Source organism: Cryptotermes secundus, unplaced genomic scaffold (genome assembly GCF_002891405.2).
Source record: "Cryptotermes secundus unplaced genomic scaffold, Csec_1.0 scaffold1016, whole genome shotgun sequence".
In the NCBI taxonomy this organism is placed as follows: Eukaryota; Metazoa; Arthropoda; class Insecta; order Blattodea; family Kalotermitidae; genus Cryptotermes; species Cryptotermes secundus.
In genome coordinates this window covers 1,004,715-1,032,292 of record NW_019724759.1, presented here as the reverse complement: position 1 = coordinate 1,032,292, position 27,578 = coordinate 1,004,715, and the positions used below count along the sequence as shown (strand labels likewise).

Sequence of the window (27,578 nt, the reverse complement as noted above, 5' to 3'; positions counted from 1 at the left end):
AGTTTCGGGAAGTAGTAATCACCCACTTTTCTTTGTTACGATATCGCATATAAAACCCAAAAATTGGGGGAGGGTGTAGAAGAAAGGTGATCTCATAAGATTCCTTTTACTTTTTTCCGGAATAATGAAAATAGGCTAAAAATTAAAGTACTATTAATCCCGGTTTACTTATTTAGTATTTATTTGTAGTTTAAGCGGTCTCCGTAGTCTAGATACTCAAGGTACGCGGATTCAAACCCGGCGGAGGTCGTGGAAATTTTAAGGGCGGAAAAATTCAGGGAACAAGTCCTCCGGGAGGGACTTTAAGCCGTGGGTCCCGTGTCGTAGATTTACGGAACGTAAAAGATCCTCATGTCTCTAGGAGACCTCTGAGCAAAATTAGGCAACAAGTTGCCCGCCCAAAGTAGTTTCCAGTGCCTCTGGTAGATGGGGGAAATATCAGGTACCGAGGGCCGACCTCGTTGGCTGAACGGGGCTGATAGCACGCACCAGTACCGGTATGGTATGGCGACAGTAGAAATTAAAGGGGGACGCACAATGGACCAATAACTGGTTTAGGTGCATAGGGAAACCCACCCCCTCTAATAATAATAATAATAAATAATAATATTTATAGTTTATTCACGAAGGCTGTTAGTGAGAATACACAGCACTGAATAACTTAATGCTAAATAATGCACTGGAAAGGCACAAGGTAGTGTAGTTTGTTGAGGCACTACGCTACAAGCCGAAATTTTGATTCCCGATGAAGTTACTGGACGTTTCAATTGGCCTAATCCTTCCAGACATGGGGCCGACACAGCCTCTAACAGAAATGAGTACCAAGAATCTTTCTGGGGGTTGGGGCGGCCGACCGTCGCGTAAGGCTGACAACCTCACCGCCATCAGTGAGCCGATTGTCTAGAAAACGTGAGAACCTCGACGTCTCACAACCGTATGGGCCTCCACGGCCTGTTACAGGGATAGCTCTACCTTTATTTGCCTTTACTGGAAAAGGCTGTGGATGGAAGCGCTCGTAGCATAAGTTAACGGAACTACCTCGGGAAAGGGACCGGGTAAAGCCACAAAATTGCCCAAGCACTCGAAGGAGCACAGGGGCGCCGCCCTTGAACGCCCTGCTCAACTACAGCCCCGAGCAAACGGAAGCCGAAGTGCGCTGTGTACTAATGGATGGAGTATCCTGACAGCTGGCTTGAATGCAAATTACATTGCCTATACAGGGGCGTGACCCACGTATCGCTGCAAACATTAACTTGATTGTTGTATTGCAGGTATCTGAAAGCAAGAACATTCTCGTGATTTTATAAACATTTTCAGAGCAGGTTGTTATGAACTACATGAGATATGCATGTAATGAAGGGTGTTGTATTACGGGATGTGACACATTATAGTTTACCGACGTTTCGGAGGAATGTATTGCTAGTTGCACGAAGAACGCTGTGCGTGATGCCTGTTTCGTGTTGATTACTCTCTTGGATTGTTTGAGACCCAGAAGATGTAGGTGGTAAGTTCCTTCGAAATGTAGGTGAGATTCTACCAGACTACACCGCGTCACATCCCTAAACATAAGATTCTTCATACGTAGTTACAATTGTTAAAGAACGTCAAATTATGCACATGAGTAGCTTAGTAACTTTCAATTAACAATTTTTAAAACTCGTCTTCATAACGTCCATATTAAATAAGTAAACTACTCCTATAAGAGGCCATGGAGGCCCATAGCATCGTGAGACGTCGAGGCTTCTACATTTTGTAGACAATCGGCTCACAGATGGCGGTGAGGTTGTCAGCCTTACGCAACGGCCGCACTTTACCCCCAGGAAGATTCCTGGTACTCATTTCTGTCAGAGGCTGAGTCGACCTCAGGACCACGGTGAGGCTGGAAGGATAAGGTCAATTGAAAATTCCAATGACCTCATCGGGAATCGAACCTGCGATCTTCCGGCTTGTAGCAGTGCCTCAATCAATTACGCTACTGCGTGCCCCCTTCGTAACTTGTGCCATTGGCAGGATGAGATGGGTAGGACATGTAGCCCACGCATGGAGGTGAACTGGAATTCATATAGGAGTTTGGTTGGAAATTTAAGAGGAAAGAGACCACTAGGAAGACTTAGACATACATGGGAGGATATTATTGAGAAAAATAGGCCTGGGGTTGCATGCAATGGATTCACCTGCCTCACTATACAGACCAGTTGAGGACTCTCGTGAAAGACATAGAACTAAAAAGCGGCAGAAGAACCACAGTTCGTCAGTTCCAAAACAGGTTGCTTCGAAGCAAATAAGATTTTAAAACAAAATTATACAAAGATTTGAAACTAAGCCAATGCCGTTCCAAATCTCTGAAGAAAGTTTCTGATTTACAGCTCGAAACTTTTCAACCAGAATACCAGAATATCTCGCACAGAAATAACATATGGATATTGAAAAGATTCAAAATTATCTTCCAAATCATCATCACTGACAAAACTACCCCTTTTTTGGCCCACAGACTTCGTTAGAAGTTTATGCCAGACTTGTCTATTCCGTCGTGAATTTAACAAATCGGCTTTTACTTTGGATTCCGCAGCAGTGCTCTTTTTTTACGGAGAAATATCGATAGCCTTGTTTCTAATCCCCGCGAACCTGGAGGGCCAGTGGCAGGGTGGCCCAGCTATAACCCCAGGCACTGGGCTCCCTTTTCGTCGCCTTTAGCGACAAGCAGGGCTACGGTGGAGGTATTCTAACCCGACTCCACTCGGGAAATATCTTCAGGAGACTACTGCCTAAAACCGATGACAGTGGCCGAGCGGTTTAAGGCATGAAAAGCCTTCGCCCGCTCCAACATTGGGAACGTGGGTTCGAATCTCACTCAAGGAATTGATGTCTGTTCGTGTTTATCCTGTGTTTGTCTTAGGTAGCAGTCTTGCGACGGGCTGATCTCAAGTCCAAGGAGACGTACTGACTGTCTAAGATTAAGACACCGGAGTGAAGCGAAGAATTTCACGGTTGTCCTAAGTTCCAAGTGGAGCAGCAGCAGCAGAAGACTGCAAACAAGTTACTAATTTGAACCCTCATATTCTATTGCAGGATGAAGCAGATCCAGAATATCTTGGTATCTCCGATCATCGAAGAAGTTCTACAGATTTTTCAAAAGCTTGAAGTTGGCGTTCATGTTGTAAGTAGGAGGTACTCGGTTCGAACATTGGTCGTGACACCGGATATCCTATATCACGAAAAGACCTCACGCAGATGAGTCGATGCCCCCCCTGGGATTCGAAAAGGGCATCTCCCGAAAACAAATGAGAAGCATTACTGCTTGAGCCAACTTTCTCATTATGAAACAATTGAATTCGTAACCCCGTAGAGAATAATTTTCAAGGTACCAAGATGATTAATAGTTCTCTTAATTGTGTCTTTCTTAAAGTTCATTTCGAAGCTGTAAGACAACCTAAACTGAATCTTATAGCAATTATACGTTGGGACGCATGTGGAACAGTAACAAAGGTGTGAGAATTGCAAGTGCCTTACCTATTAAATCAGGATATTGTCATTATAATTACGGAAAGGAGGTGATGTAATTCAGCTGCAGAGCCTGTACAAGTTACGAGGAACCATCTTCGCAACATAACGCGAAAGAGTCATTAAACAAAGGACATTTCAATTACAAATTGCACAAATAAATAAACAAAGGAGTACTGTAGGTGGAAGTATAATATTAAAATGGGTCTTAGAGATATACGATACGGTGGTATGGACTGGATTGATCTCGTTCAGGATAGGGACAAGCATGAGTAGAAGACTCTTGTGAAAACGGTAATGAACCTTCGGGTGCCATGAAATATAGGGTACTTCTTGAGTATTTCAGCAACTGGTGGTCTACCGATCAGCGTTATATATTGTGACGTATAAACCACTGCTAAGCAACGGATAAGTAAACACGCCTTCTCAATAACAGAGAGGTTGTATTTTCTGCGTGATCCTTTGCGAGAGGTTATAAAGGGACAAAAAAGGTCGTTTGAGAGTTGTTGTTTTCAAGAATTTGGTCGCGTTCTGGCTGTGGCAAGAATGAATAAGGCTGTGAACAGGACTTCCGTTGCCAGGATATGGCTACTGAAGACTGAGAACCCTAGTGCGTGTGCAACTGTGAACTGTAAAGTGTGTATAAGGCATCAATAAATCCAGTGACACAATGCAGATCACGTCTTATGACTCACGCGCAAAACCCCCGAATCATCATCATCATCAGTAATCTGTCAGACGACAGGCCCACAGTCTCTTCCAAAACAATTCCTCCACTTAATGCGATCTAGAGCTTTCTCCTTAAAATGAGAATATCCTCTTCTGTCCCCAAGGTCATCCAGCATCTTCTTACGTTTTCTTCCTCGTCTTCTTGTCACTTCTATCCGCCCATCTATCTTTCCCTTCAATAACTTCTTTCAGAAGGCAGTTTCTGCATAAAACATGACAATCCAATTAGCCTTCCGTTTTCTTATTTCATGTAGGATATTCCTCTGCTCACTGACTCTAATTAACACTTCTTCATTTCTCACATAATCGGTCCAACTGATCTTCTCCATTCTTCTCCAACACCACATTTCGAAACTTTCCAGATGTTTCTGATCTACTGCCCTAAGTGTCCATGTTTCAGCCCCATACAGAGCTATGCTCCAAATGTAGCATTTCACTAGTTTCTTCCTCAAATTTAAGTCCAATTTGCTGGTAAAAAGATTCTTCTTCTTGCTAAATGCAGCTTTTGCCATGGCAATCCTGGATTTAATTTCACTAGTACACCTTCCATCATCTGTTAACAAGCTACCCAAATATATAAAACATTTCACATTCTCCAGTTGTTTTTGGTCTATCTTTATTGTGACTGGGGTTGGTTGTCTCGAAATTTTCATTACTTTTGTTTTCTCCACATTCATTTCCATACACATGACAATATTCTCAGCTACTGAAAGAAGTTTTTTTAAACAACAACAAGGAAAGCACCTACATCCCGGGAGAAGACCGGGTACTCCTGCTAGTTATGAAATAAAATCTGCCTGCTGTCGGGCTGAACTGAGACAGGAACGCAATTATAACGCGAGCGAATTCTCGGCCAAAAGAGACTTGCCTCTGCACAGTCACGAGAAGCAGATCTCGCCTCATTTGTCTTTCAGGAGGTGTGACTGATCGAGGCCGGCTTGTCCTGTCCGTTCCAGACGACTTATCGGCCTAATGTGTGAAGCCTGCAGACGTGCTAACAAAGGACACGCGGTGAAAATATCCTCATGTAATTCACAATAGGAAACTTTCTATCGTGGTGAGGGTCGATGTTCTCACGGCGGTAAATATTAAAATTGATTGCCTTTTAGGACGTGACGCAGTGTACTCTGGTAGAAAGGTAATAATTGTTGTTAGTAACTCTCATATAACTGTTTTTTTGTTGAAATAATATTTTAGTTAAAATAAAACTTATTTCTTATTCAACTAAATCAATTGCTGATAAGATAACTATGGGCACGCGGTAGCGTAGTTGGTTGAGGCACTGCGTTACAAGCCGGAAGGTCGCGGGATCTGTTCTCAATGAAGTCACTGAATTTTTCAATTGACCCAATCCTTCCAGCCGCACTATGGCCCTCAAGTCGACTCAGCCTCTAACAGAAATGAATACCAGGAACGTTCCTGGGGGTTAAGGGTGGCCTGCGCGTAAGGTTAACAACCTCACCGCCGTCTGTGAACCAATTGTCTAGAAAACGTAGTCGCCTCGACGTCTCACAACCATATGGGCCTCCACGGCCTGTTACACAGGTAACGATTAGCGATAACTAATTATGTCATAAAAGGTAAGTTGTCCCTGTGCTTAACTAATTAAGCACTACGCCATGAAGGCGTATGGGGGTGTGGATGTATATATCCACGTTTTCTTCACTTCGGCATTAGTTGGAAGTCAGTGGCCAGCTTCACACCCGGCCGCTTTACACCAGGGGAAACGGCTCCGGTACCAATTGAACAGGAGGCTAGGTGGGCCCCAGAGCCGATCAGAAGGGAAAATTCACATAGGCCCTTATGTTATTAATGCAAAAATAAACAAATATAAATAAATAATATTTCAACTAAAACAAAAATAAGCTTAAGAGGGACACATAAACAAAAAAATATATATATCTGGAAAGAACAAACCGCCTGCTTTCCTTCCGCTGCGTATTGAGTATCTGACATGGCACGAACCGCACAGAAAACAGCGCGTCCAGAAACTACTGAATGCAATGTGAAAGCTGAAATGGTGGAGCCAAAGTAGATAGTCTTTCTAGGCAACAGCTCGGTAAACACGTTGCCGTAGGAATGAATACACATAAAGAAGTTGTTGGGGGTACACAGACACACAGACAACAAGGTGAGCTCATAAACCTCTTTTCATTTTTTTTTTTCAAAATAAGGAAAGTAGGCTATAAATTATCAATAAATAAAGAAATGTAGAATCTCATTAATCGTCATGGTGACAGGATGAAACACGTACACAAGATTACCTACATTAATCAACAATTTCATCCTATACCTGTCAGAATTAAACTACTTCCATCTTCAGGTTAGAAAACAGACGAAGACAGCTTGTTTCTCTCCAGCTATTATGCATAGGGTTTCTCTGAGACCTTTAAGGGAACAGATATTCTCATGATCAATTTTCACAACACTTCATTTACATGTGTGTGTGTGTGTGTGTGTGTGTGTGTGTGGTCTGAGTTGTTCTTGTGAAGGCGTCACTCTATTGTACCTCCATTCCCCGCAGTTGAAGCGAACCTGACAACTGAACACTAATTTATGGTGTGAGACTTGAAGTTTTCACGGGGGCACCTATGAAGATTACTATTTTATAGCCGTGTAGTCTGGTAAAAGTTTACCGATATTTCGGAAGAACGTACTGCCTCCATCTTCAGAGGTGAAGAAGAAGCTGGTAAAGCAAAGAAGCAGGCATGTTTATCGTGCCTTCAGTACTTGCATGCTTCTTACTCGCTTGGCCTAATCTTCGATCCTGAAGATGGAAGCAATATGTTCTTTCGAAAAGTCGGCAAACTTCTATCAGACTACAAGAAGATAGTACTCAACTTAGGGATCGTCAGGCAGTTCTATACGTCATGCGCGTTGCAAAATAAATCATGAAATATTTCCGTAAAGACAAGAACTGTGAAAGTTCGGCGTTGGTCGGCGGCTTTACGTGTGGCTCCGCTGTCACTGTGCAGCATGTCCACACATGTTCGCTGTTTCAAAATGTTACATTTTCTTATCTATAATATAAAAGTAAAAAGGCGACACACTTAAAATTGAACATGCTGGTTAGCTCAGCCGGTAAAGGGATGAGATATGGGCCGGACGGCTGGGGTTCCATTGCCGGCTGAAGCAAGTTTCTTCTCTATTGCATAGCGTCCAGATCGACTCCGGGACCCACCCAGCCACCAATTCAGCGGGTACCGGGGGATGTTACCCTGGAGGTAAAGCGGCAGGAACGTGAAGTTAACCACTCACCTTCATCTAGTGACGTAGTTAAGAATAGTGGAGGTATACCTTCACTTCCCCATACCTATTTATGACATAGTGCTTGATGAATTAAGAACAGGGACAAATCTTTTACCTTTGAATTTAAATTTTTCTTTAAGAAGTAATTGCTTTGAAGGAGAGACATAGGACAATTGCGCCTGAGAACAGGGTGGTGAGGGGTATCTATGGACCTACGGGGGATGAGTGATGAGGCTGGAGAAAACTGCAAATAGAAACCCTTATAAATGTACTCATGGCTCTATGTAATTAAAACGATTACACTAAAATAGATGAGATGGACATGAGACGTAATACGCATGAGAAGGAAAACAATTGTGTAAAAATGTTGGTTGCGAAACTTACAGAAAAGAAGTTACTTGTAAGACCTAGGCGTATATGGGAAGTTAACATTAAGGTAGACCATGAAGAAAGAGAATGAGAGAGTGTGCATTCAACTGTCTCAAGACAGGGACCAATCGTGGTCTCTTCTGAATATGTTTGGCTTCCGCAGAATGTTGCGAATTTCTTGAATACCTGAGCTACTATTAGCGTCTCTAGAAAGACTTAGCTCTTCAAAATTAGTTTCTTAGTTAGTTAACCAAGTCTCGAATATTTGCCTCTTGTAATGTGGCAGATGTCGAAACCGCAAATATACATTCGACAATTTCTGGCGTTTTTAATATCTGCCATAATTGTATGTCTTCATTTCCAAGGTCCGGTAAACTACATTTTTTATGCAAGGAAAGGAAGAATAGTCGAGGTGACATTAAAACTGGGAACCTACTTCCCCTGCCCCACCCCATCCAGCAACCACGAAACTTTTCATTTATAATCAACAACGAGGGAGAACCACTTTGTTAGAACACTTGAAGGCCACCGAACGACGGGACGATTAATAAATTGGAAAGAATGAGGAAGTAAGAGGTCTTGACCTAATGTTAGGCATTTTCCTGGAGGGACTGACGAAAACAGAGAAATATCTCAGTCAGTTTAGCCCGTGACCCGGCTTGAGCTAATCTGCACGTCCCCACGCGAATGATCTCTGACATGGCAAAGGCGAAGAAGAAAAAGAAATGAAGAAAGCAGTCTTCTGGGATTTGGCACCGTGTATATGTGGTGTTAACCGACGTTTCGGAGGAACGTATCGCCTCCATCTTCAGGGTAGAAGAAAAAATATAAGAAATCTGCAAGCGAAGAGACCGTGAGAACCGGTAAAAGCAGACTGCATATTTCTTATATTTTTTCTTCTACCCTGAAGATGGAGGCGATACGTTCCTCCGAAACGTCGGTTAACACCACATATACACGGTGCCAAATCCCAGAAGACTGCTTTCTTCATAGTCACCGCCGTGAAAGCCTCAAATCTTACAAGAAAAAGAAATGCTTGGTGAGAGAGAGAATCCCTTCTAGATATCTGCCACATTACAAAAGGTTCAAATGCTGGATTTTACAGACGCCAGCTACAAACGTGTGTCTTCGTTTTCGCTTTCGTTTTAACCAGTTACGTGTCATGGTTACGAAAATGACAATACACTGAAGCACCGAACACATTTTGTGGACATTCTGTATATATGACGCATAGAGAAATAGCCATATATCAAACAATTAAAGGAAACTTGTCCGTGTTGCAACACACAGATTTCAGTCATGTTCCAACGATGGAACTTGTAAAGGAATGTTTTAAACAGAGTTGCCACATTTATTAACTTTGCTGGAAGCCACCAAGATTAGCTAATAAGATTACTATACATCATGTGAGGCCTTGGAGCATGTAAAGGTAATGTTCTCTTATGTGAAGGTAAAGCTGTCCCTGCGCTTAATTAAGCACCACGTCAAGATGAAGAAACGGGGAGAAGTGGTATAGTTACTCGTGTCCCTCATCACGTCACTAGATGGTGTTAGCCAGTTTTCCATCTTCGACGCTTCACTCCGAAGGAAGAGTTTCCGGAAGTTTCATCAATAGGAGACGTTGGGCCCTTGTTTCGAGCACGCTAATGAAATTCGGTGAAATATATAAATTATAGAGTAACTTTCTCCAGAGTCTCCTTGTTTTCTCTCTTTTAAGTCGAGATATTCTCTTAAAATATCTTGTTCAGAAATACCCCCTTGTCTAAGTTCGTCCCTTAATCCGAGAGACAAAATTTTGAACTCGCACACAACAGCAAACAAAATTATGAACAGGAAGAAGAAAGATTCTTAACTGTGCAATACAAAGCAGTCTCCTCTTTCAATGTGCCCTAAACACCTTAACGAAAACAATTTTCTTGTCTAATTTTGGTCCAAATTCTTCGAAATGTACCACTTTTTCAAAGGAATTGTTAGTTATATTCATATTGCAATTTTTCCTGTGTTATGGTGACGATATCCTGAAGACGGAGGCAGTATATTCACCCGAAATATTGGTAACCATAAACTGAACTATACGCTGTTACATCCCAGAAGGCCACAATATCAGTCTCGGGTAGCGAACACACAACTGTACAGATCGCGCCACTTCAGAATCAGAACAGGTGGAGGAGATGCTGGAAGGACAGAAACTTAAATTACGAATAAGACGAAGCAGTGAGAGGTGAAAGACGAGGAGAAGAGTAAAGTAACAGTTGTAGAAAATTGACAGTTATATGATACAGACGGAGGGGGCAGGCTGTAGCACTGTGCTACAAGCCGGAAGGTCGCAAGGTTCGATTCCAAACGTGGCCATTGGTTTTTCCAATTGACCTAATCCTTCCAGCCGCACTATGGCCCTGGGGTCGTCCCAGCCTCTAACAAAATTGAGTACCAGGAATCTTCCTGGGTGTAAAGGGCGGCTGGCTCGTAAGGCTGATATCATCGCCATCTGTGAACCGATTATCTAGAAAATGTGGGAGCCTCGACGTCTCACAACCCTACGTGCCTCCACGGCCTGTTACAGGAATGGCTTGAGGGTGCGGAGCTTAAAAAGAAGGAAAAGGAAATGATGGAGCGAAAGGAGAAGATGAAAACGAAGCAAAAAGGAAAAGCAGTAAGAAAGTGAAGGAGAGACACAAAGGCAAAATAAAAGATTATCTGAGGGTGTTTGAGAACAGGGTGTTGAGAATATTTGGACCGAAGAGAGATGAAGTGACAGGAGGTTGGAGAAACCTGCACAATGAAGAGCTTCATAACTTGTACTCTTCTCCAAGTATAATTAGAATGATCAAGTCAAGGAGGATGAGATGGACAGGGCATATAGCACGAAGAGGGGGAAAGAGGAATACATATAGGATATTTGTGAGAAAGCCAGAGGGAAAGGCGTAGGTGGGTGGACAATATTAAAATTGATCTTAGAGAGATAGAATGGGATGGTACGGATTGGATTGATTTGGCTCAGGACATGGACCAGTGGAAGACTCTTGTGAACACGGTAATGAACACTCGGGTTCCATAAAATGATGGGAAATTCTTGAGTAGCTGCAGAATTAGCGGCTCCTCCATAAGGGCTCAGCTTCATGAGTAAGTAAGTAAGTAAGTAAGGTATCCGCGTGGAAGACGACGAAAAGGAAACCCGGTACCTGAAGATATTACTAGCCAACCTTGTCACTGGGGGGAATAAATACAGGGACCTGGTCCTCCAGGTTGGGGGTTGAATGCAAGGCTCACAAACCTCTCAAAAAAATATTGTTTTGCTTACTTAATCCGTTCCCCTTGTGCCTTACGGTGTCGAGGGTGTTTCTTTTTTCATTTTGATCACTTCACAAACGGTAGGACTCCTTAGACTAGTGATCAGCTCGTTGTAAGGCATGTACATAAACACAGGGCAACACAGACACAGAATAAACACATACACATAACAAACATCCATGGCTTTTGTGAGATTTGAACCCACGATCCCGGCTTTCGGGCGAGCGAAGACAGTATATGCCTTAAGGTCGCTCGGCTACCGTGACCGGCTAAAAATATTGTTGCGAAATCAAAATAAGTGAAAACCTGAGGGTCTAATTTAAGTCCAAACTGGCAGAATCCTGTAAGAAAGGGTATGGCTCAATGGGGCTGTTACGCCAATGCTGATAATGATGATTTGTAAAGAGAAAGATTATAGACTAAGACAAAGACAAGAAGAAAAGAAGGGAAAAGTAATAAATAGGTAAATAGCTTAGGCCTGAAAGTGGTATGAACCCTCACTGGCGTGAAAACCTCAAATGTTACAAATATTCGGTAATTCTTCGTAACAAAGTACGTGCCTATACGTGTGGAGAGCTGTGACTTGAACTGCAGTAGACATTGACCTCTGACCGCTAACAGGAAATGGAGCAAACGCAGTGTCTCCAATTTATCATACTGAGACGTGTGCTCGGCCACTCAGCACCTAACTTAAGTTCAAGGAGTCAATTGGAAGATTTCACTTGCAAACAATTTTATGCCCCATTGATCTTTCTGTTCATGATTTACACCGGCATTAATCAAAACGATCTTGCGCAACTGCAAAGATTATCTCAATTTCTTTCCTTTCTATGCGCCATTATTCTGCTGACTCCTATTGTTGCCCTCCGCCCCAACCCATATTGTGAACTTTCTTCTCAGATCAATTTCGAGCAATCAATCATTTTGACTTACATAACGTAATTGCTACCCCCCAGCAACCGGAGCACTTCCCAGATGTTTGTGAATTCGCTGTAGTCTTCATTAGCGCAGTAGCGCAACAAATTTCCCTGCGCTTGTCCCACATTTTGCGAACTTATCTCCTTTGAGCAAAGCCCTTTTTGAGAAGCTAAATTCACTTAGTGGGGGGTGGAGTCCAACTGGATCCACTCGGCACGGCGGCCACTGATTGGCCTATTGTACCTGCCCCGAATGATTATGATGATGGAGAATTTGGTGGAATGAAGATTTGCAGGGGAAACCGAAGTACTCGGAGAAATCCCGCCCCAGGCCACTTTGTCCACCACAAATCCCACTTGACCAGATCCGGGATCGAACCCGGGTCGCCGTGGTTGGAAGCCAGTGACTAACCGCTTGAGCTATGGCGCGGCCTTTTTGAAAAGCTAACCACTTTTTCAGTTTGACAAGAAATTTACAACATTTTTTAGATCCGGTATTGGCCTATATTCTGAGTCAGATGACTGCAGTCTATACCTGCCTATCCTACTGCTTTCGTGTCTATTTCAGTATCTTATTATCCCTTCCATACCTGGGTCTTCCCATTAATTTTTTCCATCAAGTTTTCCCGTCAAAATCCTGATGCATTTCTCTTCTCTCTCGTGCGTTCTACAATCCCCGTCAATCTCATTCCCCTTAATTTCATTATTTAAATTATTAAAGGAGAAGAGTAAAACTGCGATCTTTCTCCTTTTTTCTCTGACCGCAGGAAACAAGATCTGAAGATCTCCCTGAGGTATCTGAAGATTTGTGTCTGCAGGCGTGTGACGCAACCGTTACCTGCTTTTCGGAGAAACCTTCGTACTATCCTGCCAGACTACACGGAGTGCATCGCAGAAGATAATAATCTTCAATGGCTCTCTTATTTGAATGTCTTGTCTCACAACAGAAATAAAATACAAATCAGTACGTCTGCAAGACGTGCAAAACCTCACACGAAAAATTATCAGCATTTATTTCTATTAAAAATTTTCATAAATTTTTATATTCCATTGAAGATATTCATGATAATATTATTTCTGCGCTTATGACTTTGAACTTTATGGTTCTTCTGTCGATGTTTCGGATTATATTCTGCTTCCATCATCAGGTTTGATATGAGAAGATTGAGTGAAAGTTCATGCATATTTTGGTCGAACGAACGAAGAGAGCTATGAGCCTGTTGGACCGAAATCTATATATGCACGATCACTCACATACAAACTACACACATGGAAGCAATATGTACCTCCGAAACGTCGGAAACACTACCCACATTCATTCTACACAGAAATATAAGAACAGAGTCAACATCAAGAAGAATCACCCCGTGATAGTCTAATATCAACGATTCGAAGCTATTTAGCTTCTGACATGAAGGCTTTGTTAAAGAACACTAAAAACAGTTGAGATAATTCCGTATGCAAAATACCTCCCACGCAAATTCTGAAAAGAGAAAAAGTATTTTATAACGTGTACAGGAAGCACTTCTAACATAGCCCATAATTCACATTAAAAGAATAAAAGAAAGCTAAAATGTTCGTGTAAGAGTTACTATTTGATTCCCATCAGAGAAAGGGCTGTACCCCCACTCCCTGTGAATCTTCTCTCCCTCTCTCTCTGTCTCAAGTCCTGCGTCTATTCCCTCCCACATTTTTCTTACTATTCACGTCTCCCCACGGCAGTAAGTAGGGGATCAGCTATTGTATAAATATCCCATCGGGCTATGGGTACTTATCAGTTTGGTTAGTGCATCGCTATCAGCGTTATCAGCATGAACACGGTGCGTACGCCAGAGCTCTCTAGTGGGATATTAACAAACTTGGTAAAGGCATTCTTTTTTTGTGTGTGATTCATTTTACATCGCCCTATCTAGAGTGGGTAGAATTATATGTTGATCATAGAAGAATTGGAAAGGATTTGGAAGGAGGCTGTCATGGTCTAATCGAGGTATTATACAGGCATATATGTGAAAGGACTGAGGAAAAGCACGTAAAATCTCATTGAGGATAGCTTCGGTTCTGCACGAGATTCGAATTGAGCGTGTCCCGAATACAAATCTAGAAATTTACCGCTGCGCCAACCTGCTTGATCTTAGCATTCGTGTAACTGAAATTATGTTTATTTTATTTTATTTTATTTGTTATTTATATTATGACGCCGTCTATATATCGGTTTACGTGGGATTGGCGGCCAATAATGAATTAGAACGGCTAGAGAAGGAAGCGGTCGTGGCCAATACGAGGGGCTATTTCGCATTAGGCTGGAGGATGCTACAGTAAATCACACATGGACTTCGAATAACAAATTTACAGACCGAGATCTGAACCCAGAACATGAAGTAAGAATATTAACCAAAGAGATGGCCGTTTCGTCTTATTCTGACAGGTAATGATCGCTATAGGGAAACGTAAAGATTAAAATATCCAGAACTGTAATTCTGCCGTTCGTTCGGTATGGGTGCGAAACTTGCTCTCTCTCTCTCTCTCATTATATCAAGCACAGACGGAGCGTGTTTCAAAACAGGCCGCTGAAGTATTCAGACCCTGTAGCGATGAAGTGACGGAATTTGCTTAATGAGAATCTCATAATTTGTACTCCACAGCAAAATATATTAGAAACGTTGAAATCAAGGATTAGATGGGCGGAACATGCAGCATGAATATGGGAGAATATTAAAACCACACAAAAAGTCTATAAGGTAACCTGAAGGACAAAGAAAGCTTAGAATACTTAGATGGTAATTCTAGGATAATATTAAAATTGATCTCTTAGAAATAGGATTGGGATATATGTATCGGAATCATGTGATTCAGGGTAGAGAACACTAGCGATGTGAACACGGCAATGCATAAAGCGCTCGAAATTTCTTGGCAATGTGGTCGAAGCTTAACTTGCCATAAAGCACATTCGTTTCGAGAAGTTAACAGTCGCTCAGGTAGTCAAGAAATTTCACTTCTTTTATTGACCCCAAAGGTTCATTACTGCACTCACAAGAGCCCAACATATGTTGGCATACAGCCGTGGCTTCATAACAGGGCTGCAATTCTGTCCACAGCTGTTAAGACTGGGAGATATAAGTTCACATTACATAGCCCAAAGCCAAGATAATTGGTTCTATTTATTTTGTAGTTTATTTAACCAGTCTGCAGGCAACATAATATACAGTACGAAGATCAGATGGGAAGTATATTTAAAGTTGTCCCCTTGCTTAATTAATTAAACTCCACAACACGAAGATATATAGGCCTGTGGAGGTATAGCTCCACCGTTCTTGAACTCGGCACTAAATGGAGTTGAGTGCTAAGCTTCATTCCCTCATCACTTTACCCCCGGGGATAGCGCCCCTGATACTCTTGATAGGAGGTTGGATGCACCCCCAGAGCCAGTCTGGACGCCGTGGGGTACAGAAATCTCTTGTCACTGTCAGGAAATGATCGTGAGTTACTGAAAGTCTCGTTAAGTAAATCAAGATTGACCAAGATAATGAATTCGTTAAGAATACGCGCGAGGTACAATATAAAAATTCTTGGTTTTCTCAGTCAACTAACTGACTCCATGGAGCCAAGCCTTTCTTGAGAAGACAACAGCCGATCGACTACTTAAGAATTTCTGAGTGCGTAGGAACCTGAACGTTCATTGCCGTCTTCAAAAGAGCCCTCCACTGGTCCCTATCCTGAGCTAGAGCAATCCAGTCCACACCACCCCATCCTCTCTCTCTTAGATCCATTTTAATAATATCCTCCCACGTTTTCCTGGTGGTCTCTTTCCTTATGAGTTTCCAACCAAACCCCTATATACATTCCTTTTCACCCCCAGGCATCGGCTACATGTCCTACCCATCTCATCCTCTTTGATTTCGCCGAACAGTACAAGTTATGAAGGGGGCACGCGGTAGCGTAGTTAGTTGAGGCAGTGCTACGAGCCGGAAGGTCGCGGTTGCGATTCCAGATGAGGTGTTGGACATTTCAATTTGCCTAATCCTTCCAGTCGCACTATGGTCCTGGGATGGACTCAGCCTCTAACAGAAATGAGTACCAGGTATGTTCCTCGGGGGTAAAGGGCGACCAGCGCGTAAGGCTGAAAACCTCACCGCCATCTGTGAGCTGATTGTCTAGAACATGTGGGAGTCTCAACGTTTCACAAACCTACCTGCCTTCACGGTCTGTTACAGGGATAGCTTTACGTTTACTTTTATTATTATTATTATTATTATTATTATTATTATTCGTAATATATCTCACGACACTATCAGTAGCTCGGGATATGAGGCGTTGATTGGTTGGATGATAACGAGTAATTAATTGGAAATATGGCAGAAGCAATTGTCGTGGTCTCCTTTCAGTTAATATCCCGTTATTGTCTTGGAGAGACTTAGACAGACCACGAAAACCATAAGTCAGGTTGAATGAATGAATGAATGAAGGGATAGGCCTTCTCGGCCCTTGCATCTAGACCTCAGTGATCCATTGTGCTTCGCCTTTTTTAATTATTCCCTCAGCAACCCTACGCTTCGGATGAAGCGCAGGATTTTGGACGTGGGGGCGTCAAAATAGTCACTTGGTTCCATAAAGTACTGACCCAAGTGACGTAGTCTTAAATAAGCTAAAGCCTCACATTCACAGAGGACGTGTGTGGCTGTTTCATTTTCTGTCTGACACCTCACACAGGTGGGACTATCATTCAGTCCCAGTTTGAACAGGTGTCCTTTGAGATGACAGTGCCCTGTAAGTAGTCCTACCACCCATATAAGTCAGGTTAATCACTATCCAGTTCGAAAGCAAGTTAGCAGCGTTACTGACCGAGCCTGCTTCGTGGTTCAGCTGATTCCATCACTAAACTTTGCCACGGCACCCTTCATATCTAAATGAGACTGTATAGAAAGAGCTACATTTATATAAATAATTTGCTAAGAGCACCAATAAAAGTCTCGTGGAAATGGACGCTAAAATGGCTGTCCATTTCTAAAAGTCTAGACCGGGACTTCTGATGTCCTGAAGAATTTCCTATTTCTATTCGTTCTCTGCAGCCAAGTCACGGTTTCTAAAATAGGCCACGACAAATTTCTTCCAAATTCCTTTCTAAATCATCAATCATTCTATTCTACGTACGTAATGACGTCGTCGTAAAACTATCCACAGACAATCCAAGCGTTCTTGAACTTGCCACTAGGAGAACAGTTTTACCATAACTTCCTTTCGTGTTCTGCTTCAATCCAAAATGTATGTGAAACTCTCAGTAAGTCCTTGAGGAAATATTTTAAACTATAAACATTACGCGAGAACAGAGTCTTCTTGTTCTTTGTGAATGCTCGGCTAACTAGTGCGAGTGGGTGGTGAACATTTGCAGGACCCGTGACCAATCAGTTGAGTGGCTGTGAAGTCATCAGGAAGTCCTAAATGCCTGATTATGTGAAAATGAAAGTTTGTTGAGTGGTAATTACGAACAAAAGTGATTGTTATGAATGAGCCTTCAATTTAACTACCTTTTCTACAGTTAGCTTTTCATGTCTCTTAGTAAAAGCTAAAGTTGTCCGTGTGCTTAACTAATTAAGCACTACTTTATGAAGGCGTATGGGTGAGTGGAGGTATGGATAAACATTTACTCGAGCTCGGCACTAGTTGAAAGTGAGTGGTAAGCCTCATGCTACCGCTTTACCACCGGTACCCACTGGATAGGAGGCTGAGTGGCCTCAGACGACGTAGAGAAGAGGATATTCTTGGCCTTACGGGGGCTCGAACTCCGACACCTCGGTATTCCAGCCCATAGCTAGTCGCTATGCCGACTGAGCTAGCCCAGCCCCCCCTTGTCGTTTCTAGGTAATGGTTTGTAAACACGTTCCCGCGGCAATGAATGCATGCAACAATAGAAGAATTATTGGACACGTGGTTTTCTGTGTTGTCCGTGTCATATAAAAGGAGCGTCTGTAGGTTTGTGTATCCGCCTATAGTTGCTACGCAACAGCTTCGTTAACAATTTCTCGCGGCAGACGAAGAATTATTGGAGGAGTCGTCTTATATGCGGTCCTTGCCGTATCAAAGGAACGCAGCCGATTAGCTCGTGTTCTCTAAAGAGGTTCCTGTTCTGTCCACAGATCGCAGTTCTGGCAGCACTGTGTCTGGTGTCTGCGTGTCTCGCCAGACCACAGGGAAGCAACACGACGCCCATTCCCATCATTTCATACGTCAACGAAGGCGTCAATTTTGATGGATCATACAAATGGAGGTAAGTTATCAAGTAGACTGCACGAGCGATGTTTATTCACAGGCTTCTGCCAATATTTCACTACATAGTCCGCATTTCCACATTTTGAAGCCTCAGATGTATTTAAAAATTAAGTTCAATCTCAAAGAAAACATAATGTGATGCATACACCCATTGTTAGGCAACGGCTCGATAAACACCTTCCCGCGGAGACCGATTTTGGGTAAACAGCCCGTTCTACGTAAAGCTTGCAAAAATACGCCACAACAGTAGACATACATTGCTAGACAATTGATGTGTTTTCTGCGGGGTTCGATCCGAGGCTATATAACGAGAAGCCAACAATAACTGACAGTTCAGTTCAGGAGAAGTAGTGGATTAGTGTAGTGTGGTCAGAAGTCGAGAGTGTCCAGTCGAAGCCAGTGATTTGTGAAATGTTGCAGCAAGTTGCATAAATATCCAATAAATTCGATCATCAAATCCAAAACCCGTTTTATAAGTCAAGCAATCCCCAAAACATGTATAGGCACTGTGAGCAAACTGCGATGTCTTTAAAGTTAAGGACCAACACATAGACTCCATAATCAGAGTGTCATTAAATAATCAACTTTTAAAAAATATTAGCCGGTCACGGTAGTCACGCGGTCTAAGGTATTTACTGTCTTCGCTCGCTCAAAAGCCTGGATCGTGGGTTCGAATCCGACACAAGGCATGGATGTTTGGTATGTGTGTGTGTTTGTGTTGTCCTGTGTTTAAGTGTATGCCTTACAACGAGCTGATCACTAGTCTAAGGAGTCATAACGGCTGTAAAATGATAAAACTGAAAAGCTAAACCTCGACACCGTAAAGGTATAAGAGGAACGGATTAAATAAGCAAAAACAAGTAAAACAATATTAAAGTAGGTGACACGTAAAAGATCACTGTGTTTTAAACGGGTAAGAATGCCTAATTCAGATCTTAAAACAATGACTTAAGTAACTAATCCCATGAATCAGGGTATGCATGCAAGAGCTGATAGTTATTAACCTGTTCAAGATGTTCTCTGCTTGTATGGAACTGGAAAACTCATGACAATGTTCACGTGACTCTGTCCTGAGCAATTTGAAGAGAATTGGGTGTGAGGTTCTCACAGCGGTAACCGTGATGAGAGATATATTCTGGGATATGACGCTGTGAAGTCTGCTATAAGTTTGCCTAAATTTCTGAAAGACGTACTCTCCACATCTTCATGATGGCAGAATAGCCCAAGAAGCAGAATATTATAATTAATTAGCTAACTTTTCTAGAATATAGCCCACACAAGTTATATACTACTTTTATTTTCCACGTTGAAATTGTTTCATTATTATGTGTAAGAGAGATCTGGTCGGGATATGTAACAGCGTAGTCGGTATAGCGACTGGCTACCGGCTGGATGACCTAGGGGTCAGAGTTGGAGTCCCTGTAGACTCCANGTTTTTGTTTCTCTTTCTCTTTTTTTCCTGAAAACGGAGGCAGTACATTTCTCCGAAACTTCAGTAAACTTCTGGCAGACTACAGGATGTCACATACCAGAAGACAGTATTCTTGAAGTTGAACGACTTCCATCCGCTCACACATGATTTCTCTTGTATTAATTTTAATATTATCCCTGCAACTACGATTATGTCTCTAAAGTACTTCCTTTCTGTCATATATCTTGGCCAGAATTACAAAAATAAGAACTACTTAAGATATACATATATAGACATGAAATTCTTAATTTTTTTTAGTAAATAATCCAAATAACCTTAATTATAGATGTAACATCTGAAAATAATTATTATGTGTAAGAGAGATCTGGTCGGGATATGTAACAGCGTAGTCGGTATAGCGACTGGCTACCGGCTGGATGACCTAGGGGTCAGAGTTGGAGTCCCTGTAGACTCCAGAATTTTCTCTTTTCCACGTCGTCCAGACTGGCTCTGGGGCCCACCCAACCTCATATCCAATGGCTACCGGGGATAAAGCGGAAGGGGCGTGAAGCTGACCACTCACCTCCAACTAGTGCCGAGGTGAAGAAAATATGGATTAATACATCCATTCCCCCCATACGCCTTCATAGTGTAGTGCTTAATTAGTTAAGTACCGACGAAAGACCTGGAGTTTTTTCTACAAAATTTCGTACCCAACAAATTTCTCTAGGGACGGACAGTTTATAGATCATAAAATTTCTGTTTAGCAGTTGGGGAATAGGAGAGTTAAAAGTTCTGTTGATAGAGTAGCAGTCCTGTCCTACGTGACGTAACGCTACACTTCGCCAGAGTAGCAGTCCTGTCCTACGTGACGTAGCGCTACACTTCGCCAAGTAGCAGTCCTGTCCTACGTGACGTAACGCTACACTTCGCCAGAGTAGCAGTCCTGTCCTACGTGACGTAGCGCTACACTTCGCCAAGTAGCAGTCCTGTCCTACGTGACGTAACGCTACACTTCGCCAGAGTAGCAGTCCTGTCCTACGTGACGTAGCGCTACACTTCGCCAAGTAGCAGTCCTGTCCTACGTGACGTAACGCTACACTTCGCCAGAGTAGCAGTCCTGTCCTACGTGACGTAAAGCTACACTTCGCCAAACGGCCGCATCGCAGGGCCTCCCCGGCCCGGCTGAACTCCATGACGGACTTGTGCCTTGTCTTCTTGTTTGAGCGGCCTTTATAATTGTAATTTACAGCTGAAAGCACGAACTCTGTGGCTCTTAAGACCTTTAATTTTCCTTCCGCGTCACACAACACGTGGCCAAAATAAATTATGATGAATCTGCTGTGCGTTCTAAAATTCTACGTCTCATCTTTCTTCTTTTACTACGCGGCTAATGGACACAATGAGAGATGTTAAAATTGTGAAGGGCGAAACCTTTACATAAAGAGATAGAAACCTAAAACAGGTTCCGACTCGTCATCTTTTCTTTATACGAAATGCCATAAAAACGATTCAGCCTTCAAAGATAGAAAACTAAATGCTTCAAAGAATAGGTCCATGCAGCTTAGAGCACACTCTTTAAGACCACGAACTATTAGGAATGAAGGTATAATGATTCAAGTATTCTGAGATGTGACACCTGTAGGCTTCTATAAATTTGTCGGCCTTACGGAGGAACTTCTTGCCGTCATCTTCAAGGTAGAAGAACAAGCCTAGCGCGGAGAAGAAGGTACACTTATACAGGGTGTCCCAGGAAGGAAGGTCAATATTCCGGGAAGTCATAGTATCGGTCATTCGAAACAGAAAAGTGTATGTGTCCATGTGTCATATCCCGGACCGTTTCCGAGAGAGAGCTATTTCAGTGCATTTTCCTCTCACTGACGTCAGAACTTCGAACATAGCATTTGTAATTTATGTCATACGGAAGCAAGGAATGACAAAATAAGAGGTCATAGAGGATGAAAAATTATAAATATCCAATTTCCCCCCCCCCCCCAAAAAAAACACAGGTGCCCACGTCCCCGTAAAGGAGAAAGTTTCGAAAACGCATCATATACAGTACACACGCAACGTTTTTCTTGCTCAATCCCATCCATAAAAGAAACTCTGTATATAATAGGATAACTTTTAGGAAAATAACAATAATTTTAAAATACATTTTATTAATTTAGGTAAATATTTCAATATATTGTCACGTGTTCGGTGTTCCGTGACTAATAATATGATTGGATTCATTGATACTTCTTTACAAGAACTCTTAATTACATCCAGTTTCAACAGCTCACAGTCAATGACTGCCTAAGACTCGCTCCATTCCTTACTGGACCGCGAGTGTCTTGTCTTCTGCCGTTGACTGACTTGGATCTGATTTACGAATCGGTCACTTTTTCAGCTTCCGCTGTCCGCTGGTTAACTCTCCACAGCTGAACACTGAACTACTGAGCTGCTTTCTCAATTCTCTTCCGACTGAATCGCGAATGAACTCTCGAATCTGAGTCTGAGGCTTATGTTACGACCGACGGTCAGTCGGCCAGTCTGTCTAGGAACAAAGCATCCATCTGGGGCTCACGGCTAGACTTTTGTTACTGTCAGACAGTTGCAGGTTTGTTGATGTGGGGCGCTCTCTCTGACGAGAGGACGGGTCTGTCATTTACAATTGCTGCTGGTTGGTCCTCGCCAGCTCAGTCATTTTTGGGTATTTTACTGTCTCAAATTCGAGAATTTCCTTTTTGTCGCCTCCTACGACTAGCAGGGCTACGGTGGAGGTATTCGACCCCGTCCCATGTTATAACTTCGGGGAGAACTGAATATATTAGATCACCATTTCAAACAGTTCCTCTGTTATATTCTGTGTTTGTCCGTTGCTATGAAACGTGCCAAGCGAATTGCTAATTTCGTAGCGAACCGTTGTCTAGCAATGAACTATTGCGTGTCTTCCGTTGCCTCCGGGAACATGTGTTAATTTCGTAGTGAGCCCTTGTCGAGTAATGGACTATTCCGGCGTTCAGGCGTCATGTCACAATATTTAAATATCGTAATTCTAAGTAAAAACTTATATATGACAAGACTAATAGCAATGTATTTATTGCGACACAGCGTCCAGTAACGAATGTAGATGAACTGTAATATTTACAAACGACTGGTGATGGTAGTTGACGACCGAAACATATAACATAACAGCACAGAATCGACGTGTTTGAGAACAGATTCCTGAGGGGAACATCTGTACCTCAGTGATATTTACAGGAGGCAGGAGGCTGCTCTAAGATAATTTTCATAATCTGCCTTCTTCCAGATGAACAGACAAAGGAGGGTGAGATGAGCTGGGAATGTAGATGGTATGGGAGTGAAGACAAATGTGTACAACACTTTGACAGAAAATTCCTGAAGGAAAGATTGAACTTACAAGATTTTGGTGTAGATGTTAGGATAGTATTAAGACGGCTGATGAAGAACAAGAATTAGAGTGCGTCGATTGGATTCCTCTGGCTCAGGATACCGTCCTGTAGCGGGTTCTTATGGACATGATAATGAACCACTCGCTCATTCCCCTCTGTCTAAAATGCAACTTAAAATTGTTGACAATCTCTCTTTAATTTAAACTAATATTAAAATCACATTAATTGCTACATATTCCGAACTTTCTCGGCCATCTTCAGGCAACCCTTCACTGTTTGAAAACCGTTGTACTGCACTGGATCTGAAGTCAATACATTTCCACGCTACTGCATTATCGCTGTTCACACTAAAAGGTGTTTGTCTGAGAACGAAACTCTCTCTCCGTTCCGTCTCATTTTCATTTTTCGGCGTCCATGTTTCTGTAATTTATAATATCTGTTTATTGTCAATACAAAGATGTATCGATTGTCTGAAAATGGTCGAGAAAGGCCGAGACATGTAGCGTTTGATGTGATTTTAATGTTACTTTAAATTAAATAGAGATTATGAGCAGTTTTAATTTTCATTAAAGACGGTGATGAATGAGTGGCACATCAATGCAACAGAATGCTTAAATATAATATTACGGTAATGAACATTCGGGTTCTAAAAAATGGGAGTTTTTTTGGGGGTTAGCTAAGCAACTATTAGTTCTCAAAACACTCTCCTTGTAGAGTTCATTTTGATGGCCATTAATTTGGGAAGTACAGGTGGTGTAAATGTTTGCGACAGAAAATTTTTAATTGTGATTAGGAAAGACTTAAATAAAGAGAATTACGAAATTCAAGAGACGCAAATGAGAAGCCTTAATAATCAGGAACGTACGAGAGTAACGTACATACCGCTGACGTCACTCGAGGTCTCTCGCATAATTAAAACCGTCTCTTTCTGCAAGTTGGAAACATTACGAAGCTCAAGTCCGTGAGAATTTACTGCGCATGACAACTCACAAAGCGAGGTGTTGAAAAAAAAGTCAGCGAAGTGCGCAGCTTAGGAAAATTAAGGTTTCGTAAACGCAGAGACACACACATACAGCATAAAACACTCTTCAAAGCAACTTGAGAACCTCATGGTCACTCTCTGGAAAACATCATGTTATGTGAGGAAACTGTAAAATTTAAACATTTTTAATTTAAACATTGCTATATTTGTTACTGATATGTAGCTCTGGGTTATGGGCACCATATAGAATACCTCTGTCAGTTCGGGCTTTGCAAAGCAGTCATGCCTATCTTATGCTACAACGGCAGTTTAGTCACTGGAACAGTCTTAAGCTTGACCACCGCCAAGTTTAAACCTCTTATATTCTCTGTGTCTGGATTCGCCTTATCCTATACTGGGAACACGTTCATTCTCATGATTGTGTATGACTTCTGCTTGTTGCTTGCACAATTTTGTTATATAACAGTATACATATGGAAGGATGAAAGCCGTTTGCAAATCGCGGACCGGTGTGAACCTTGGAAAATTTCCAGTGGTGCGGAGAACCTTGCTTTGCAGGCGCTGCAATTTTAACAATATACAAAAATCCAGTCCGTACCTCACAGGAAACAATTACGTTTCCGCTACAAAGTCAATTCGGTTAACGCTGTTTACGAAAACAGTCGCTGTTTACCGTGAGAAGCATATGGAACACACAGATACACTCTGTGTGCATGATCTCTAGTTCTGGTGTGTTAATCGTGTGGTACGTATAGTAACCGCTGGACTTTAAAAGGTCAATATTATACCCCTGTCTAAGCCTAGACCTTACTAGTAATATCTTTCCTTTGTGTTTTCCTATCAGAGCTGTGTATGCACCCCTATCGCATGTGTGCTACATGCTCTGTCCATCTCATCCTCCTTGGCTTCATCATCCTAATTATATGGATGAAAAGCACGACTATTGAAACTCCTCATTATGAATTTTTCTCTATTCTCTTATTTCATCCCCCTTTAGTATAGACATTTTCCTCAGTACCTTGTTCCTAAATATTCAGAGTCAATATTATGCATTTAATGTGAGAAACCAAATTTCACACCGATGCAAAACAGGAGGAAAACTTTTAGTCCTGCGTGTTTCAATATTCATATTCTTATAGCAGAAGGGAAGACAAAGGCTTCTAAGTTGAATTGTAGCAAGCATTTGCTCAGTTTAATCTGCTCTTAATGTCTGGTCTAATAATATTGATGTGTATATTGCAGCTATGAGACAGCCAATGAGATCCAAGCTCAGGAGGAAGGTTACGTGAAGAATCTCGGAAATCCTGAACAGGAAACCCAGTTCGCTCAAGGTGGGTACCAATACACGGCTCCAGATGGCACTCGTATCAGCCTCACCTACACTGCTGACGAGAACGGCTTCGTCCCACAAGGAGCCCACCTTCCAACACCACCCCCAATCCCTGAGGCCATCCAGAGGGCACTGGAATACATCGCTGCACACCCAGAAGAGAACGAAGCGGGAGATGGCAGTGAACCTCAACCGGCCTACAAGCCGGCCGGCAGACAATACTGAGCCATGGAACCATCTGTGGGTTTCTATGGTAATTTCTGAAGATTCAAAGATTCCTTATTGGGTTCTGTTCATTATATACTAATAAAAATCAAAGGAAGTTAACAATTTTAGTGACAAAATATGTTGTACCTCTTAGCTAACTCTAGAAGCTGCGGTTTCAGTTCTTACAGAGTTCAGTCGAAATTTTCGACAACTGGCACTTGTAGGGTTAATAAGCAACATCTCATTGTAAAATTTTACAGCTGTTGTCCATAGGCGACATATTTATTCATTTTCATAATTATTATCATAATTAACAAATCTTTTCGTATGATTAGGTAAAGACCGACGCCCAAATGTTGAAAGTATATCTTCAGGTTTTGACGTAAGAAACATAATTTAGTTTGTTTTTCTTTGAAAGGAAGTGATGTAAGATAATTCTGGCAAAGTGCAATGCTTACAACATATAATTTGTTACGAATCGAGCACCGCAGACAATAACTTTGGCGACACTGTATCATACCACTCATCTGCGAACGACTCCGCTCTATCATTCATAACTTCACAACTAATTTGACACATGTCTGCATATTTCTAATAAAAATCTGAATCATAATTTTATAATAATGAAATAAACCTACCAAATTTCGTGACATACTTTATTTAGTGGTAGGAACCTAAATACACCAAGAATTTTGGTAAATGCTCACAGTTAGTGCTAACAGCTCTCAATACGTGGTTTCATTATGAAGATATGTCACTGTATTGAGTGGGTTTATGCTCTATATCGGACACCTAGCCAAAGTTTCTGTCCATAGAAATGTAGTATATGTGAACAATTATTTATGAGTGGCAAAATAACAGGTGGAAAAATATATATATACACTAAAGAAGAATACAAGAAAAGGAAATATGTAAATATAGGGCCTCTGTGTGATGCGCCACATGTACAGCGTGTTCATAAAGCCCCTCTAAAGTTTATTATTGTATAGATCACATGAAATATCAATAGGTCCATATTGTTAAATTTTCTTCCAAACTCCTCCCTAATAGAACTTCTGGGTTCGAAGTGATAGTACTAATACATATTCTTGTGTAGAGGCTGTTCATTACTAATTATGTCTCACGGAAAGAAATAAGAGTTAAAATTATTTTAATATATTAGACAAGGATATTATGAACACCCTGTATTACTATGACGTAACTTGCCACACTATGGCCAAGGTTTCGTATTTATAGTTTAATTGTTTGCAATTCGTGTTCATACACGTACAGAGTTTCCGCACTATGTTTACATAAATATATTTATGTATACAAGATGTATGTAAAAAGTTATTAGGTAATAAACTAAGAAAACGTTTTATACAGAAAGAAAAACATATAACTCAGCTGTCTTACCAAGTTCACAGATAAACCACAGTGACACCTACATTGTAACCGTGGAAAATCGCATACATTCCTGTGTTCGCACAAGTACACGTAAGCTGGCATTCTTCTGTTCTGAGACACAACGAAACAAAAGCAAGTTTCGGGTTCGTACAATAATAAGCAAGGAAATATTTAGACAGGAGTTGCAAATAGTTAGGAAATATGAGATAATGCGCTTAATGAATTCTCCTATTGCGTGAAGGGTCTAATTTTTCTTGAAGTTATGTTGTCTCTATTCCATATTGCACCATAAATACTTCAATTAAGATACGTACTTTCTTACCGTAAGCGCAAGTGCAAACGTGAGAAAATTCTGGTAAATCATGTCACTTGAATTCTCTTACATTGCATTCTCTGTTACGAAGTAATTAGTTCTTGGTGGACCTCAGGTTCTCACAGCAATGACTATGAAGGAGTACGTCTTCTTTGCGACGCCTTATAGACTGGTAGACGTTCACAGACATTTCGAAAGGAACTACTGCATCCGTCTTCAGGGTCAAAATGT

The 27,578-nt window shown here is 41.7% G+C and overlaps 1 protein-coding gene across 2 annotated transcripts; it reads left to right on the top strand.

The window, feature by feature from the left end:
- The first annotated feature begins 13,776 nt into the window (after positions 1-13,776).
- On the top strand, positions 13,777-27,022 carry LOC111863018 (endocuticle structural glycoprotein SgAbd-2). 2 transcript variants are annotated; one of them, XM_023848953.2, is made up of 3 exons: positions 13,777-13,876; positions 18,188-18,318; positions 25,354-27,022. In XM_023848953.2, the coding sequence occupies exons 1-3, from the start codon at positions 13,868-13,870 to the stop codon at positions 25,664-25,666; spliced, it is 453 nt and encodes a 150-aa protein (XP_023704721.1). In that variant the 5' UTR covers positions 13,777-13,867; the 3' UTR covers positions 25,667-27,022. The 2 variants fall into 2 exon arrangements, with proteins under 2 accessions (XP_023704721.1, XP_033606766.1); XM_033750875.1 differs by having other exon boundaries at positions 13,853-13,918.
- Positions 27,023-27,578: the final 556 nt, after the last annotated feature.

Coding starts and splice junctions, on each gene's coding strand:
- LOC111863018 (XM_033750875.1), top strand. CDS start 13,868: ATGAACACGGTGCGTACGCCAGAGCTCTCTAGTGGGATATTAACAAAC. Junction 13,919..18,187: donor GTGGGATATTAACAAACTTG/GTAAAGGCATTC, acceptor TTCTGTCCACAG/ATCGCAGTTCTGGCAGCACT. Junction 18,319..25,353: donor GATGGATCATACAAATGGAG/GTAAGTTATCAA, acceptor TGTATATTGCAG/CTATGAGACAGCCAATGAGA.